Source organism: Lontra canadensis, unplaced genomic scaffold, assembly GCF_010015895.1.
Source record: "Lontra canadensis isolate GAN:19392208 unplaced genomic scaffold, GSC_riverotter_1.0 scaffold182, whole genome shotgun sequence".
NCBI lineage: Eukaryota > Metazoa > Chordata > Mammalia > Carnivora > Mustelidae > Lontra > Lontra canadensis.
Window position 1 is genome coordinate 2,077,446 of NW_022631176.1, and position 13,852 is coordinate 2,091,297.

General features: G+C 50.8%; 1 protein-coding gene across 3 annotated transcripts in view; it reads left to right on the plus strand.

The window, feature by feature from the left end:
• Positions 1-6,449: 6,449 nt before the first annotated feature.
• Positions 6,450-13,852, plus strand: part of SFSWAP (splicing factor SWAP) — a 66,942-nt gene continuing 59,539 nt past the window's right edge. Inside the window, exons 1-3 of one of the 3 annotated variants that reach the window (XM_032846901.1) lie at positions 6,450-6,825; positions 9,401-9,570; positions 10,153-10,284. In XM_032846901.1, coding sequence (XP_032702792.1) covers positions 6,608-6,825; positions 9,401-9,570; positions 10,153-10,284 — 520 coding nt within the window. In that variant the 5' untranslated portion in view covers positions 6,450-6,607. Of the gene's footprint in view, positions 6,826-9,305; positions 9,571-10,152; positions 10,285-13,852 lie in introns of those variants that run through there. The other 2 variants (XM_032846899.1, XM_032846900.1) reach the window with 2 other exon arrangements.

Genomic DNA, 13,852 nt, shown 5'->3' on the forward strand with positions numbered 1-13,852 from the left:
GACTCGGGCCGCATCCAGCCAGCAGAGAGACAGGAGCTCCGAGGAGCTGAGCGGACTTTCATAGGCAGAGGGAGCAGGAACGAGGCCATCACTACACAGATCAGTGGGTTTCTTGGGGCACCCAGGAGTCTCAGCCAGTAAAGCGTCCAACTCTCGGTTTCCGCTTAGGTCACGACCTCAGGGTCACAGGGTCGAGCCCCACGTAGGGCTCTGTGCTCCAGGCTGAGTCAGCTTGGGATTCTCTGCCTCTTTCCTTCCCACTCATCCTCTCACTCTCTCCAAAATAAATTTTTAAAAATAAAAATAAAAGCGGTCTGGTTATGGCGACGTTACTCCCTTCGGGGGAAGGCAGGGGTCTAACAGGACCCAACCAGCGCTGACCAGGCGGTCCTGAAGGACCAGCTGGAGTTCGTTTCTGGGAGGTCTGAAACTGTCATTGTCCTGGTTTGGGGACGTGAGGCTCAGCACACACGACTCCAAGGCCCACTGCCTTCTTTGTAACACAGCCTTGTGGGGACTGAGTGGGTGACACAGGTGCTCCGGGGTGAGGCAGTCTTCAGTCCTCTCATCAACCACTGCCTTGGGCCCCGTGTCCCAGAGGGCTCGGCCCTGGCTTCCGCCTGGCTCCAGCCAATGGTGGCACCGTGTGGCTGTCGGAGGGCAAGAGGAGGGGGGCAGGCCGTGGGCTTTCTCCATCATCAGGTGTGGTTTCTTCCTCAGTTCCTGCCTCCAGCTCCCGCAGGGGCCCCGTCTGGGCGCCGGTGGGGGTCACTGCTGACCTATTCCTCCCTTGGAGCGTGGCGGGGGCTTGGGGCTGCCCGGCCCAGCTGTTTGCAGCTCTCCCTGGGACTTCACTATGTGCTCACTAACTTCCCTCCATCGAACCGCCTGTTTTCCAGACTGAAACCTGACTGACGAAGCGCTCGGGGACACGCGCTCCTGTTTTCCAGCCAAGCACTTGCAGATTCACAGGCCGGACGCCCCTTTGCAGTAATTATGTGTTTACGTGGCTTCCCCTCCCACTTGATTACACATTGAGTGGGAATAATGTAAAACGCAGCTGCTGGGGCTGGCTGGGCCTCCCAGCACCCATTCTTTGTTAGCAAGAGAATCTTCCTTTTATTCAAGGAGACAAAGCACCTCGTTGGAAACACAGCTCTCCACTCCATCCGGCTCCTGGAGGCCGCTGTGTCATCTGTCACGGAACAAAATTCCCAACCGAGGCGGAGTCATGGATTTTTGTTGCCATTGGGATACAAATCCGTGTTTTCTGACACACAGTGGGTATGCGGGCAAGATGGCACGACTGGTTTGCTTTTCATCACCCTGAACCCAAACTGGGACCCAGGGCCCGTCACTCTGACTTACCGCCTTCCTCACAGGAGCCCTTCCACGTGTATAAAGATCAGATCCCATTCAGCTGAACAGAACATAAATGCAAGACAATGGACTGTCAAGAAAATCTAGACATATGGACCCATTTCCTGTGACTGTTGACTTCCGGCCTCTGCCTGTCACCGTAGGTGATCCTAGGACAGGCATTCCCTCTGCCTCCCCCAGACCAGCCATGACTAGTTAGCATGCAGGGGGGACCCCGCCCCGCTAGGTTCTTAGTCCCACAGATGAGGAACCTCTGCAGGGAGGGAAGGGGCTGCCGTCCTGCCCAAAACCCACCCTCCCCGTGAGACGCCGGCTGCGTCCCCGGACACGCACTCCCCTGTGGGAACGAAGCTCACGTAAGCTGGTGACAACGCCCCATCACAGAACAGGAAGGCGCCTTCCAGAGAGCACAAGCAGCTTCCAAATGTTTACAGCAAGCCCCCTAAGAAGTACGGTCGTGTGTGCGTGGGTGCAGCTGAGATTAAAATATAGAAAGTAGTAACAACTTACAGCTGGGATGTCCTTTTTCCTTTTTAAAGGCATTAGAGAAAACGGCACTTGACAGTTTTGATCACCCACACAGTGACCCCCCAGCTCGGCAACGCAAACGGCATCCCAGGGTGACCAAGCATCCTAGGGTGACTGTCTGCCTCCCCCTCCCCCGCTGTAACACCTGTAACACCACTTTGCTTCTTTTTAACCTCACCAGCCACATATGCGCCCCTAAACACTACAGGGGGATTCCGCCTGTTTGCCTTTTATGCGTGGAATCGTGCGTGTACTCCAACACTGTCTGCACTTTTCTATCTTGCCTCCTTTGCTCAAAATCGTTTGCAGGGCCCATCAACGCTCTTGCCGACCATGGCGGCCCGTCTCCCTGCGTTATATCCCATCACGTATCTCCACACCCCGCAATTTACTCATCCCTTCTACTCCGGACGGACACGGGCTCTTCCCAGTGTGTGGCCACTCAACGAACGGCACCAGAAACATCTGTCTCCAGGTCTCCTGCTGTGGCTGTAGCAATAAACAAACTAAGGAAACAAATAAACAGAATAAAAATTGAATAAACCAAACAGAGGTTTTACCCACTTACACCCGCGAGGGGCTGATGAAGGTGCGTGTTGCTGTCCGTCCATACCCCTCTTACTCACGTTGGGGCTTACATTTCTGGGGTCCAAACGGTATTCCATTTGCATTTCCCTGACAGAGATTAAGCTCCTTTCCATGTGTTTATTGTCATTTACGTGTCCTTTTTAAAAAAGCCTCTGTTAATCTTTCACCATTATTATTATTATTATTATTTAGAGAAACACTGCACGCACCAGTGCGCAGGAGGCAGAGGGAGAGAGGGCATCTCGAGGAGATGCCCCGCCGAGCGTGGAGCCCAGTGCAGGGCTCAATCTCACGGCCCTGAAATCATGACCTGAGCTGAAACAAAGACTCGGATGCTTAACAGACTGAGCCACCCAGGTGTCCTCACCCATTTTTTAATTAATTTTCTTACTGATTCATACAAGCTCCTTACATATTCTGCACTTCTGTCAACTGTAAGTCTTCTCCCCTCTCAACAACAAAAAGTCCTAAACAAAACATTGGCAAATCAAACCCAGCAATGTATATATATAGAATAAAATATCATGACCAAGTTGAGATGATCTGAAAAACTCAGGGTTACTTTAACATTAGAAAATCAATGCAGGGCTCCTGGGTGGTTCAGTGGGTTGGGCCTCTGCCTTCGGCTCAGGTCATGGTCTCTGGGTCCTGGGATGGGGCCCTACATTGGGCTCTCTGCTCTGTAGGGAGCTTGCTTCCTCCTCTCTCTGCCTGCCTCTCTGCCTACTTGTGATCTCTGTCTGTCAAATAAATAAGTAAATAAAATCTTTTTTTAAAAAAGAGAGAAAATCAGTGTAATTCACTTATTAGATTAAAAGAGAAAAATCAAATAATCATCTCACTGCAAAAAGGGCATTTGATAAAATTCTACCATCTTTCATTAAAATACACATACACGCAACCTAATGAACTCGGAATACAAGGGAATGTTCTGATAAAGGGTGGTCTCCAAGAACCCCCACCCTGAGCCACACTCAACAGTGGAGCTGGTAAAACCTTCACACTGAGATCAGGAACAAATGAGCATGTGCACGACGTCCACGTGTCCTCCGTCAGAGCAGAGGCGCTCATGCTACGAGGAGGGGACAGAGAGAATGGAGGAATGACTGGACGGCAAAGAGAGGGTGGGACCGGGAAGAAGCAAAGTGGGCATCAGTCACAGACCATATGATTGTCCAGGTCAGGAATCCAAACCAAGCTACAGATAAAGAACGAGAAATAATAGAGCTGGACGAGGCAGCCACACACACACTCAGTGTTTTAAGACCGTCTTCTCTGCGACAAGCTATTTGCAAGTGGGACTTAAAAGGCATCACGAGTTTGTGAGTAAACACTGACGGAATTTTCAACAGATGCACGCCTAGTAGATTGAGGAGCAAACATCCAAGGTGTCAGCCCTCCCCGGGCAATCTCAGCAGCAACATGTGGAGGCTTCTGGGAAGAAGTGGGCAAGCTAATTCTAAGATTCACTTGGAAATGCAGAGAACCAACATAGGGACTTTTTCTTCGTTGTTTTCATGCTGGTTACGAGCCTCTGAATGGATTCCATAGGCAGCAACAGACTGCAGCCCATAGTTCAAACACCACCGAACCGGTTCAACAGCTAACCTCCCACGTCCCCCAACACACACATGCTTCAGCGCTTTTGTCTGCAAACACACTTGGGGCAGAATGGACATCCTCGGCTATCAGTGCTATGACCTCCAGCAGCTTTCCGAAGGACAGAGTCCTGTCCTGTCCCCTCTTTACAGAGAAGAGAGGTTCAGAAAGAACGGAACTCAAAATTCCAGTGGAACTGAAATCAGGATTAGGAGTGCAACCCAGGTCTTCAAAATCCCATGCCAGGCTGAAAAGGCCATCTGCACAGGGTCTGAAGGCTCCCAGAATCCCTACAGGTCAAAGGACCGGTGGAATTTGGCTGGGAGCGTTGGGCCTCACCCAGCTCCCTGAACTCCAGGAAAAGCTCGAAGCAGAGGCAGCATCCCACCAGACCTGCAGGTGCCTAGAGCATCCAGTGGGACTTACCGAGCAACTGAGAAAGCTACGGTATGCTCCCTCAGTGGTAGCAAGGCAGCCTTGTGGAGCCAGACAGGACCATGGCTCTGTCATGTTCATTCTACAGAGAGAAATCCATGCTTGGCCAACTGTGTGCCAGGCCCTAGCCCAGGAACTGGGATGCTCAGCAGAACCCACAAGACTCCTGCTCTCCTGGAGCAAATACTGAGGGGAGCTATATGTAGGATGTAATGTGAGACAGTGGTTGGTGCTCCAAGGGCAGATCAACCCCAAGAAGGGAGGACCAGTGCGGGAAATTCTACTTAGTGTGCACACCTACAGCCAGGCTGAAAAGGGGACAGAGTTGGGACCTGGATGGGAAGCCTGGCCCAGAAAAAGCCAGAAGAGTGACACAGCCAAAGAAATCACAAGAGCAAAGGCCCTGAGGTAGAAACTGCTCGTGGCTTAATTTTTAAAACCCTATTACCGTTTATATGCATTACCTTATCTCAACCTTATTAGCGAAAAGAGCTGTATTTCACAGACAAGAGATGTGGGCTGGCGGAAAGAACATCTACTTCACTGCCAGTTGAGGCGCAGCTTGGAGAGTGCTCGGGGCCCCAAGAAGTGCTTCTGCACTCCAGCCGCTGGGCAGTCTGCCCTGAAGGTCTAGGCTGGACTGGAAGGTGCCACTCTCCTTCAGAATACACAGGTGGGAAAACCGAGGCCAAGGAGGAGTAGCAGTCACTCCACATCCAGGTGGCTGGTCTCCCAGAACCAGGCCCTCTGTACCAATCTCGACTACATTTTTCCCACGAGTCCCCACACCCTGAAGCCGGGTTACCGGGAGAGCCTTCACGGCTTGCTAAGCCCTTTGGTTTCTGCTACGGAAATATTCCCAGATGGACGGGATGAAGGTCCCGATCCCCAGGACCTCAGAAGTTACCAGGGCCTCAGAAACCTGGAGTGACTGCCTTGGACAGGGCAGGGCCTGGCCCCCAACCCCGGGTCTCCCCAGCCCCCAGCCTCAGAGCTCCCTGGCCCTCCAGCCTCAGAGCTTCCCAGTCCCCCGACCCCAGCCCCCAGCCCCCAGGCTCGGAGCTATCCAGCTCCTGGCCCCCAGCCTCAGAGCTCCCTGGTCCCCCAGCTCCTAGCCTCAGAGCTCCCCGGCCTTCGAACCCCCAGCCTTAAAGCTCCCCTGCCAGCCCCCAGCCTCTAGCCTCAGAGCTCCCCGTCCCCTGAACTCCAGCCCCCAGGCTCAGAGCTCCCCGACCACCCAACCCCCAGTCTCGGAGCTACCCAGCCCCCTGGCCCCCAACCTCAGAGCTCCCCGGCCCCCCGACCCCCAACCCCCGGAGCCCCCTGGCCCCCATGCCCTTGGCCTCAGGGCTCCCCGCTCCCCCGCAGCTTCTAGCCTCAGAGTTCCCCCGGCTCCCCCAGGCCCCAGCCTCTACCTTCAGAGCTCCACGGCCCCCCAGACCCAGCGCTCCCCGAGTTTCCTGCCCCTCGGCCCCTGGGCCCCCAGCCCTCCAGCCCAAGAGATCCCCAGCCCCAGAATCTCCCGGTCCCCCAGGGCCCAGCCCCTGAACCCCAGCCCTCGGCCCGAACCCACGACCCAGCAACGGGTACCAGGAGACCTCGCCCCGGCGCAGGGAGGGGCCGCCCCAGAGAGCCGCGCACTCTGCCTGCGCAGCCCCCGCCCTCCTTCCGCCCAGCGCCCAGCAGGCCCGATGAAGGTAGCGCGTAATCCGGCGCCGCGCTTTCGCCACTGCTCTGGACTACGGTCTGAGTAAACGAACACCACACATGCGCTATCCTTTGATCACATCAGCTCCTACCGTGGCGACGCCTCCGAATGCAAAAGGCTAGAACCAAAACACTTTCTGGCGCCTCGAACGGCTCCAAGGAGTAGCGAATCTGCGGAATCCGCTCGCCGGAAGTAGGGCAGCCCCTCGCCGGAAGTTGCGCTTCCTCCATTTTGTTGCCCGCTATGGCGGCGGTGTCGAGTTTGGGGCCGGGATGCGGCGCTTTTGACTGAGGGGGTAGGCCAGGCGGAGGCATTGGGGACATCCGCGCGGCGCAGAAGAGGACCAGCCTGGACGCCGGGGACGCTGTCATGTACGGCGCGAGCGGAGGCCGTGCCAAAGCCGAGAGGAAAAGCGGCGCGAAGGAGGAGGCCGGACCCGGCGGTGCCGGCGGTGGGGGGAACCGAGTGGAGCTGCTGGTCTTCGGCTATGCCTGCAAACTGTTCCGGGATGACGAGCGGGCGCTGGCCCAGGAGCAGGGACAGCACCTCATCCCCTGGATGGGGGACCACAAGATCCTCATCGACAGGTCGGTTCCTCCCCCCACCCGCCGGTCCTCCCCTTCCCTCGCCCGCTTGATTTCGTCTGATGTTGACTTGATGGCCAGGACTAAAAAGGGGTTTTGTGGAGCCAGCGGGGATCTGGGGGACCCCCTCCTCTGTCCTTACAACCCCCAGGTTTTGGAGGGAGGGGGACGGTGAAACCTGCCCTAAGACACTGGCTGGAGTTGCGCGCCGCGTGTGTCGCCGGAGGGATCGTCTCTGCTCCTGCAGCCCCTCGCGACCCCTCACCCCAGTCGCTGGTTCCGGTTGGCCACTCCGCGCGGTGGAAGCGGCCCGTGCACTGGCCTCTCCCGATCGGCGTTCTCGTGGGGGTAGTGCGCTGCCTCCCTACTCGAGGCGCTCCCACAGCTCCGTGTGGTGACAGGGCAACCCCGAAATGCGCACGCGGAGGCCGCGCTGTTAGAAAACCTTTTGGATCCCGAGAGTTAGCCTTGAAGCTCGTGTGCCGCCTGCGCCCTCCTTGTGGAGCGCCGGCATTTTGCCGGCATGACATTTGATTCCGCCAGCCCCCTCCTCCCCACTGGGACAATCTGGCGAAGCTGACTTGGTTCAGACCGAGGGTGAAGGTGCCAGTCAGTTGGAAGCCGATTGACTTGGGGCAGACACTGGCTTTGCTGTTAGAGATAGTGTTCTTAGGGCTGGTTTCACGGTCTCTTAAAACCGAGGGGTGGAACTGGGACGCAGATGTGTTTCTTTTCAAATCAAACCTGCTTTAGGTAATCGCCCTGGAGGATGTTTAGCCACTTTGGGCAGAGGGGTCCCGGGACTGGGGATTTCTAAAGATGTTTGGTTTGAAAAGGATGGCATTACATGGTGTAGGTTGTTTGCTCCCCGCCCCCCCCCCCGCCCCCCCATATTTTCAGTCCCACTTTCCTTCTCCTCCTTGGAGTTTTGGCTTGTTGGTTTGGTTTTTTGCCGGTTTGGCAACTCTACGTCTGGGGCCCGGACTGAAAAGCTAACGATGACCAGCCATTTAACTGTGGAATAGTGTCTCCGAGTGAAGGAAGCCCGTCGTTTGATTAAAGCTGGATTCTGCAAAGCCCTGGGACATGACTGTAGGGATAACCTGTGAGCTGGCCAGAATGGACACATTCATGACCAAATAGGCCTTTTTCCATCCCTGACATTGCCGTTTGGAGTTAGATCTAGACAACAATGACTCTGGAAGGGAGGGTTGCCGGAGCAGGTCTGGACCTGATGCTCCATACTCTGCTCAAACATGCTGTGCCTTTAAACCTTAGTTTCTGTGATCAGTGTTGCCTGAGTTGTCAGGCAGCTTGCTTTTCCAAAGTGTTACAAAGTGTTACTTGTGATATTTATTATTAAAGCTTGGTAAGCAACAAGTCTGAGCTACTTACGCAGTTTTCGGTATCATTCTGTACATGATTGGAGTGAGGTCTTCCAAAACTAATGGGGAGCAAACGCTACACATGTACATGTATAATATTTTCAAATAATGATCTACATTTGTAAGTTAAGGAGGTTTACAGCAAAGTAAAAGTAATTTTGAAATTTAATAAAGTGCAATAACTTGGCTACTCTGGAATTTTGGCCTTTTTTCTTGTAAATGTCTTTTTTTTTTTTTATACTTTTTGGTCCGCATTACAAAAGTCAGCATTAAAAAATCAGGCAGACTTTTGTTTGTCTCTGTTTGTTTTTGCAAGCCTAAATCTGAGTGTTTCTAACTCACTCGTTTATTATCTGATTCTGCACATCAACAGCAGCTTCCCTGAATCTTTATGTTAAAAGCGTAACAAAAAGTGCCCTTCTTATTCCTAATTTGGCTACAGTGCCTGTTGGTCCATGCACATAAACATGGATGCGTCTTAACGTCTGTGATTCCCTGGGGGTGTAAAGTTTAGAAGAAGATATTTATACTGCACCTGCTAATAGTTTTGCTCTGTTTCCAGTGAACCTCCTTAAACTGCACGTATATGTCACTGTTCCTATGTATGTGTGTCTCTCTATCACGTAACCCAGCACTTATTTCCTCAGCCAAGTGGCTAGGGGGCGAGCCTAGCCAAGATTTTACCTCCAATGGACGCAAGTTTCTTTGGTGAAGATCTCTCCTGAGAGTTCGGGACTAGCAGAAAGAAGCGAGGAAATTTCGACCGTTGGGTTCTTACGGATAGGTATTTATGTATTCGGTTTGTGTGAATGTAAGCTATGATATTTGACTTCTCAGAAAAAAAAAATTTCTAGTTTTTATTTTTTTGCAAATGGCATTGAATGGTTGACCAAACCATAAACGGTAAGCACTGCCAGTGAAGTGGGCACCATTTATGCTGTTAAAGGATTGTTTACCTTTAATTATAAGCCTTATCATATTATACAAAGGAATTTAGACTTTGTTAAGATAACTTGAGTTTTAAAAGTAGGTGAGATGTGACTAGCCAAATTAAATATAAATCAGAGAAGATTTTTTTATGTTTGTTTTAATATTTTTATTTGTTTTAATCGGTAAGTATATATGTGAAACAGCCCACACGAACCAACCTAGACGTTAACTTCTTCCCAGTGACCAGCGTGTTCATATTACAGATATGATGGGCGCGGTCACCTGCATGACCTTTCTGAGTACGATGCTGAGTATTCCACGTGGAACCGCGATTACCAGCTCTCTGAAGAGGAGGCACGAATAGATGCCCTGTGTGATGAGGAGAGGTATTTAGCCTTGCATACGGACTTGCTTGAGGAGGAGGCAAGGCAAGGTACTGCTCAAGAAAAACTTACTTAAGCAACAAACTTTTTAAAATTTTTTAAGTATTTAAAATTTACTCCCATTCATTTTTTTATACTCACTCTTTCTGATATTATCTTGACAGTACCCAGTGGATTGGAAAAACAGGAGTCTTTGCGTTCTGAGAGGACCTCAGGATAGTTTATATATAGAGAGCCACAAAGAATTTTCCCAGCTTTTGAGGGCAGACTGGGATTTGAAAAAACAAAAACCAAACTCTTTAACTGTTCTTCTTTAACAGTATCGTATAAACTAAAATTGATGTTCTTGTCTTTGCCTTAACAATCTTTAATACAGTTCTTAATCCCCAAATTTCTCAGCAGGAAGAAATTTTCCACAAAAGACGTGTATTCTGCTATCTGTGGTAAACGTGTACTGGCAAAAGTACATATTAATAGATTTGAGGTGTGAATTTGTAAAAACGTTTTTGCCTCCAAAAGAGGCTGAAAAAAGTGTGTTGTATGCTTTACTGATAGCCACAACTTTAGAAATATATAAAATTTTTCTCAGTAAGTTTCTATTTTTGTTAATAAAATTCTCATTTTTATTCAAGAGGAAGAATACAAGCGATTGAGTGAAGCCCTGGCAGAGGATGGGAGCTATAACGCAGTGGGCTTCACCTACGGTAGTGACTACTATGACCCGTCAGAGCCCACAGAAGAGGAGGAACCTTCTAAACAGAGAGGTGAGGGGAGAACACTGCGCCGGGTGACATAGCATTGGCGGCTATGGCATACGCAGTGGGAAAGTCTTCAAGGTACGGGTGCGGCTGCTGAGTACTTGTCACCTCACAGCGACGCAGGCACCATTAGCGGACTCCTTCTCAGGGTAGAACAGAGCTAGAAGCCAGAAAATTAAGTGTTCTTGGAGGTGGAAACTGATTGCAGACTCGGGTCTGCATTAGACCTCATTGCCTTTCGCAGATTTCGCTTGGACTCCGGTAACTGGAAATGACTTACTCTGGAGTCTTTGTTCCTTAACTCATGAGACCCCGTGATTTGCCCTCGGGGTGTTGAGAGAGTAGAGTAGGCGTTGACTGCCCTCGAGTGAACCCCGTTCCCTGTGCCCTCCACACCTGAAGTCACAGCGGGGCTCAGCAGAAGGCTGGCTGAGGAGTTCCTTGCTCCTCAGCAGGGAAGAGCCGGAGGACCCTTCCCCTGCCCCCCCCAGTTGGACTCAGTAGGACCCGCAGCGTGCGCGCCCGTGTGGTGGTGCACAGTCATAGTGATGTGAAATGGGACACTTTAAAATCCTACTCTGCTGCTTTAACTCTAGGAACTTTGGATATAAAAAAAGAGTGCCCCGAAGTAGCTGGACTGTGAGCGCAGGAACAGATACCCTGCCACTTTGGTAGACTCTGAGAGCACCATTGTCACAGCCTTGTGCAACGATCAGACGCTAACATCGATAATGACAACGTGAGCCGAAAACCGTAAGGCTGAGTCACTGTGTGCAGGACACTCTGTTTAAGGGGAAGAAGAACTGTGTGGGGCACTGGCTGGATCTGTCCATAGAGCACGTGACTCTTGATCTCAGGGCCAAGAGTTCTAGCTCCACGTTGGGTGTGGAGCTTAAAATAAACACATAAAAACGTTAAAGGGAAGGAGAACTTTAACTTTTCGAATGTTTAACTTTATTTGAATGTTTAAAATAATGAACTAGAATCATATCAACCAGGGCGTTGGTTTTAGGGCTAACACTTGGTTATTTGGGACTTAATTGGTTTCTCCTTCAGTTGCAAACCTCCTCACAGGTCTAAAGTGGTTACGACCGCTCCGTGATGCACCGTGGTCTGCCCAGCCTGGTGCGGCCACCTGGGGGCTCCTGCGGCCCTCACTGGACAGGCCGGAGGGCGGTCTTGCACAGGTGCTTCCTTGTTGCCCTTCCCCTCATCCTGTTCTCTGTGTCGTGGGCAGCGGTCATGGCTGTGTGGCTGTGTCCTAGGAGCTTGTGATAAGACTTTCCAGCTGTCTTTGGGACTGTGATCAGTTAAAGCCTCGTTAAGGCATTTCACACCTTCAGAAGTGAGGACGCAGTGGGAATGTTCTTACAGGTCCGGAAGTAAGCGCTCGCTCCTCTGTCCACACGTACCTCTGCTAGAGTTCCGGATAGTAGATTCTGTTGTTTTGTTCCCGAATCGTGTGCATTACGTATGCTTTAAACACATAGTGGTTTTGATCAGAAGGAAGGAATACGTGCTATATAACTTTGTACCTGAAGAATGGAAATTTATAAAAGCCAAATGTCATTTGCAAGGTCAAGTAACAATCTTTGGAAAAATCCATAATACTAATTTCTTAACGTTCTCTATTAGAGCTGTGCACACTGCCACCATCACCCCAGCCAGCAGGTTTTGTCAGAGAAGTGTCATGGAGTCACAGCCACACTGGTTTGTGCACGCAGCGTCTGGGCAGCCTCTGTGTCTCAACCGCAGAGTCGAGTAGCTGGCCCACAGGGCACGTGTGGCCGGAAGTGAGCTTACCATCTGGCATTGTCCCGAAAGTTGCCAACCCCTATTACACGTGTCGGATATTGTCTCGGTATAATTAAACTTCTCTATAGTTACTGAAATTTAAGAATTTCAGTGTGATTTAGTTTGCCCTCGAAGTTACAGTATGCTTTCTCTTAAACATAAAGTTCTCTTTAGTATTTTATAATTTGTTTTCTTTTCTGTAGTCGTCCTCAGGACTTTGCCTTATATGCTGATTAAATTTTTTTGAAGATAGATTTATTTGAGAGAGAGCACTACAGAGCATGTGCCTGAGCAGGGCGGGGTGGGTGGGGGGCACAGGGAGAAGGAGAATCTGGAGCAGACTCCGCCGAGTGCAGAGCCCAACGTGGGGCCAGATCCCAGGAGCCGAGATCTGGCCTAAGCCAAAATGAAGAGCCAGCGCTCAGCGGACAGAGCCACCCAGGCGCCCTGCTGATCAGTTTTTCCAGTGAGAGTCGGGCCCATGTGAAACTCACCTCTCGGCCTTTTGTGCTTCGCTTATGCTAATGCAGGAAAACACCACACGTACCTGCACACAGTAGAATTCAGGTTGGTGCCCAGTACCACTGATAAGGAAGTTCTACTTCAGTGCTGCATTATTAAAAAATATAAATATATAGTTGGTTTTGGTTTTGGTTTTGGTTTTTGGGTTTTTCGGTGCCATCAGCAGGTCTAAATATTCCTTGATTTTCAAAGTTACTCTGCCGTCTTGGCATTCTGGGGACAGTTGAAGCTTTATGCTGCCAGCCAGCGGCGGCCAGCTTTGTGTCTGTGCACCATCCCCTCTTCCTCCCGCATGGCAGATTCTCCTTTGCCTGTTTTTTTCCTATCATTATCGAAGATCTCTTTTGTGAAAAAAGGGGATTTGAATTTAGTTGAATCTGAGTGTTGCAATGGCTATGTTCTGTTCTGTGCTACTAAAGCCATTTTTCTGTAAATTAAGGTGTGTGTAAGGACAGAGCAGCCCCGTGTAACCTCGTGTCCCACACAGCTCTTGCTTCGGGCTCCGCTACTCGGGAGCAGCAGCCCCAGGCTCAGGGAGACTGTGAGATTTGGAGTTGCTCCTTGACGCGTTGCAAATCAGGGTGTCCGGTGTCCTGCAGCCACACCGGGCCATTTGGGCCCTGCTGCCGGGCTGCGGGGCTGCTGATCGCGTGAAGCGATCAGGTCTGAGTGTGTCTCTGGTTGTTAGGGGAGAAGAAGGCTGCCTAAGCAGAAACAGACAGGATGGACGGTGTTCATCTGCCCGTATCTCATCCGACTAGAATTCCCAGGTTTTTAGGTACAGTGAAACCTGCTTATAAGCCCTCCTTGGCTTCGTAGAAGAATTAGATGTGATAGAAAACCTTCAAAATTGTTCATCAAGAAACCACATGTGGTGGAAACATTGTGTTTTGTTTTTGTTTTTGTTTTTGTTTTTTAAAGATTATTTATTTATTTATTTGAGAGAGAGACACAGTGAGAGAGAGCATGAGAGGCGAGAAAAGGTCAGAGGGAGAAGCAGACTCCCCATGGAGCTGGGACCCTGATGCGAGACTTGATCCCGGGACTCCGGGACCATGATCTGAGCTGAAGGCAGTTGCTTAACCAACTGAGCCACCCACGCACCCCGGAAGCGTTGATTTTGATGAAGATTTCGTGTTTAATATTTTTGGGGGGTTTTTTTGGGCAGGAAAACCTGTGTGTGTCTTGAAATCCTTTATAATGTTAGCTTTGATAAGTTTTCTCTTAGGCTTTTGTACATTTCACTATGTCCTTTCAG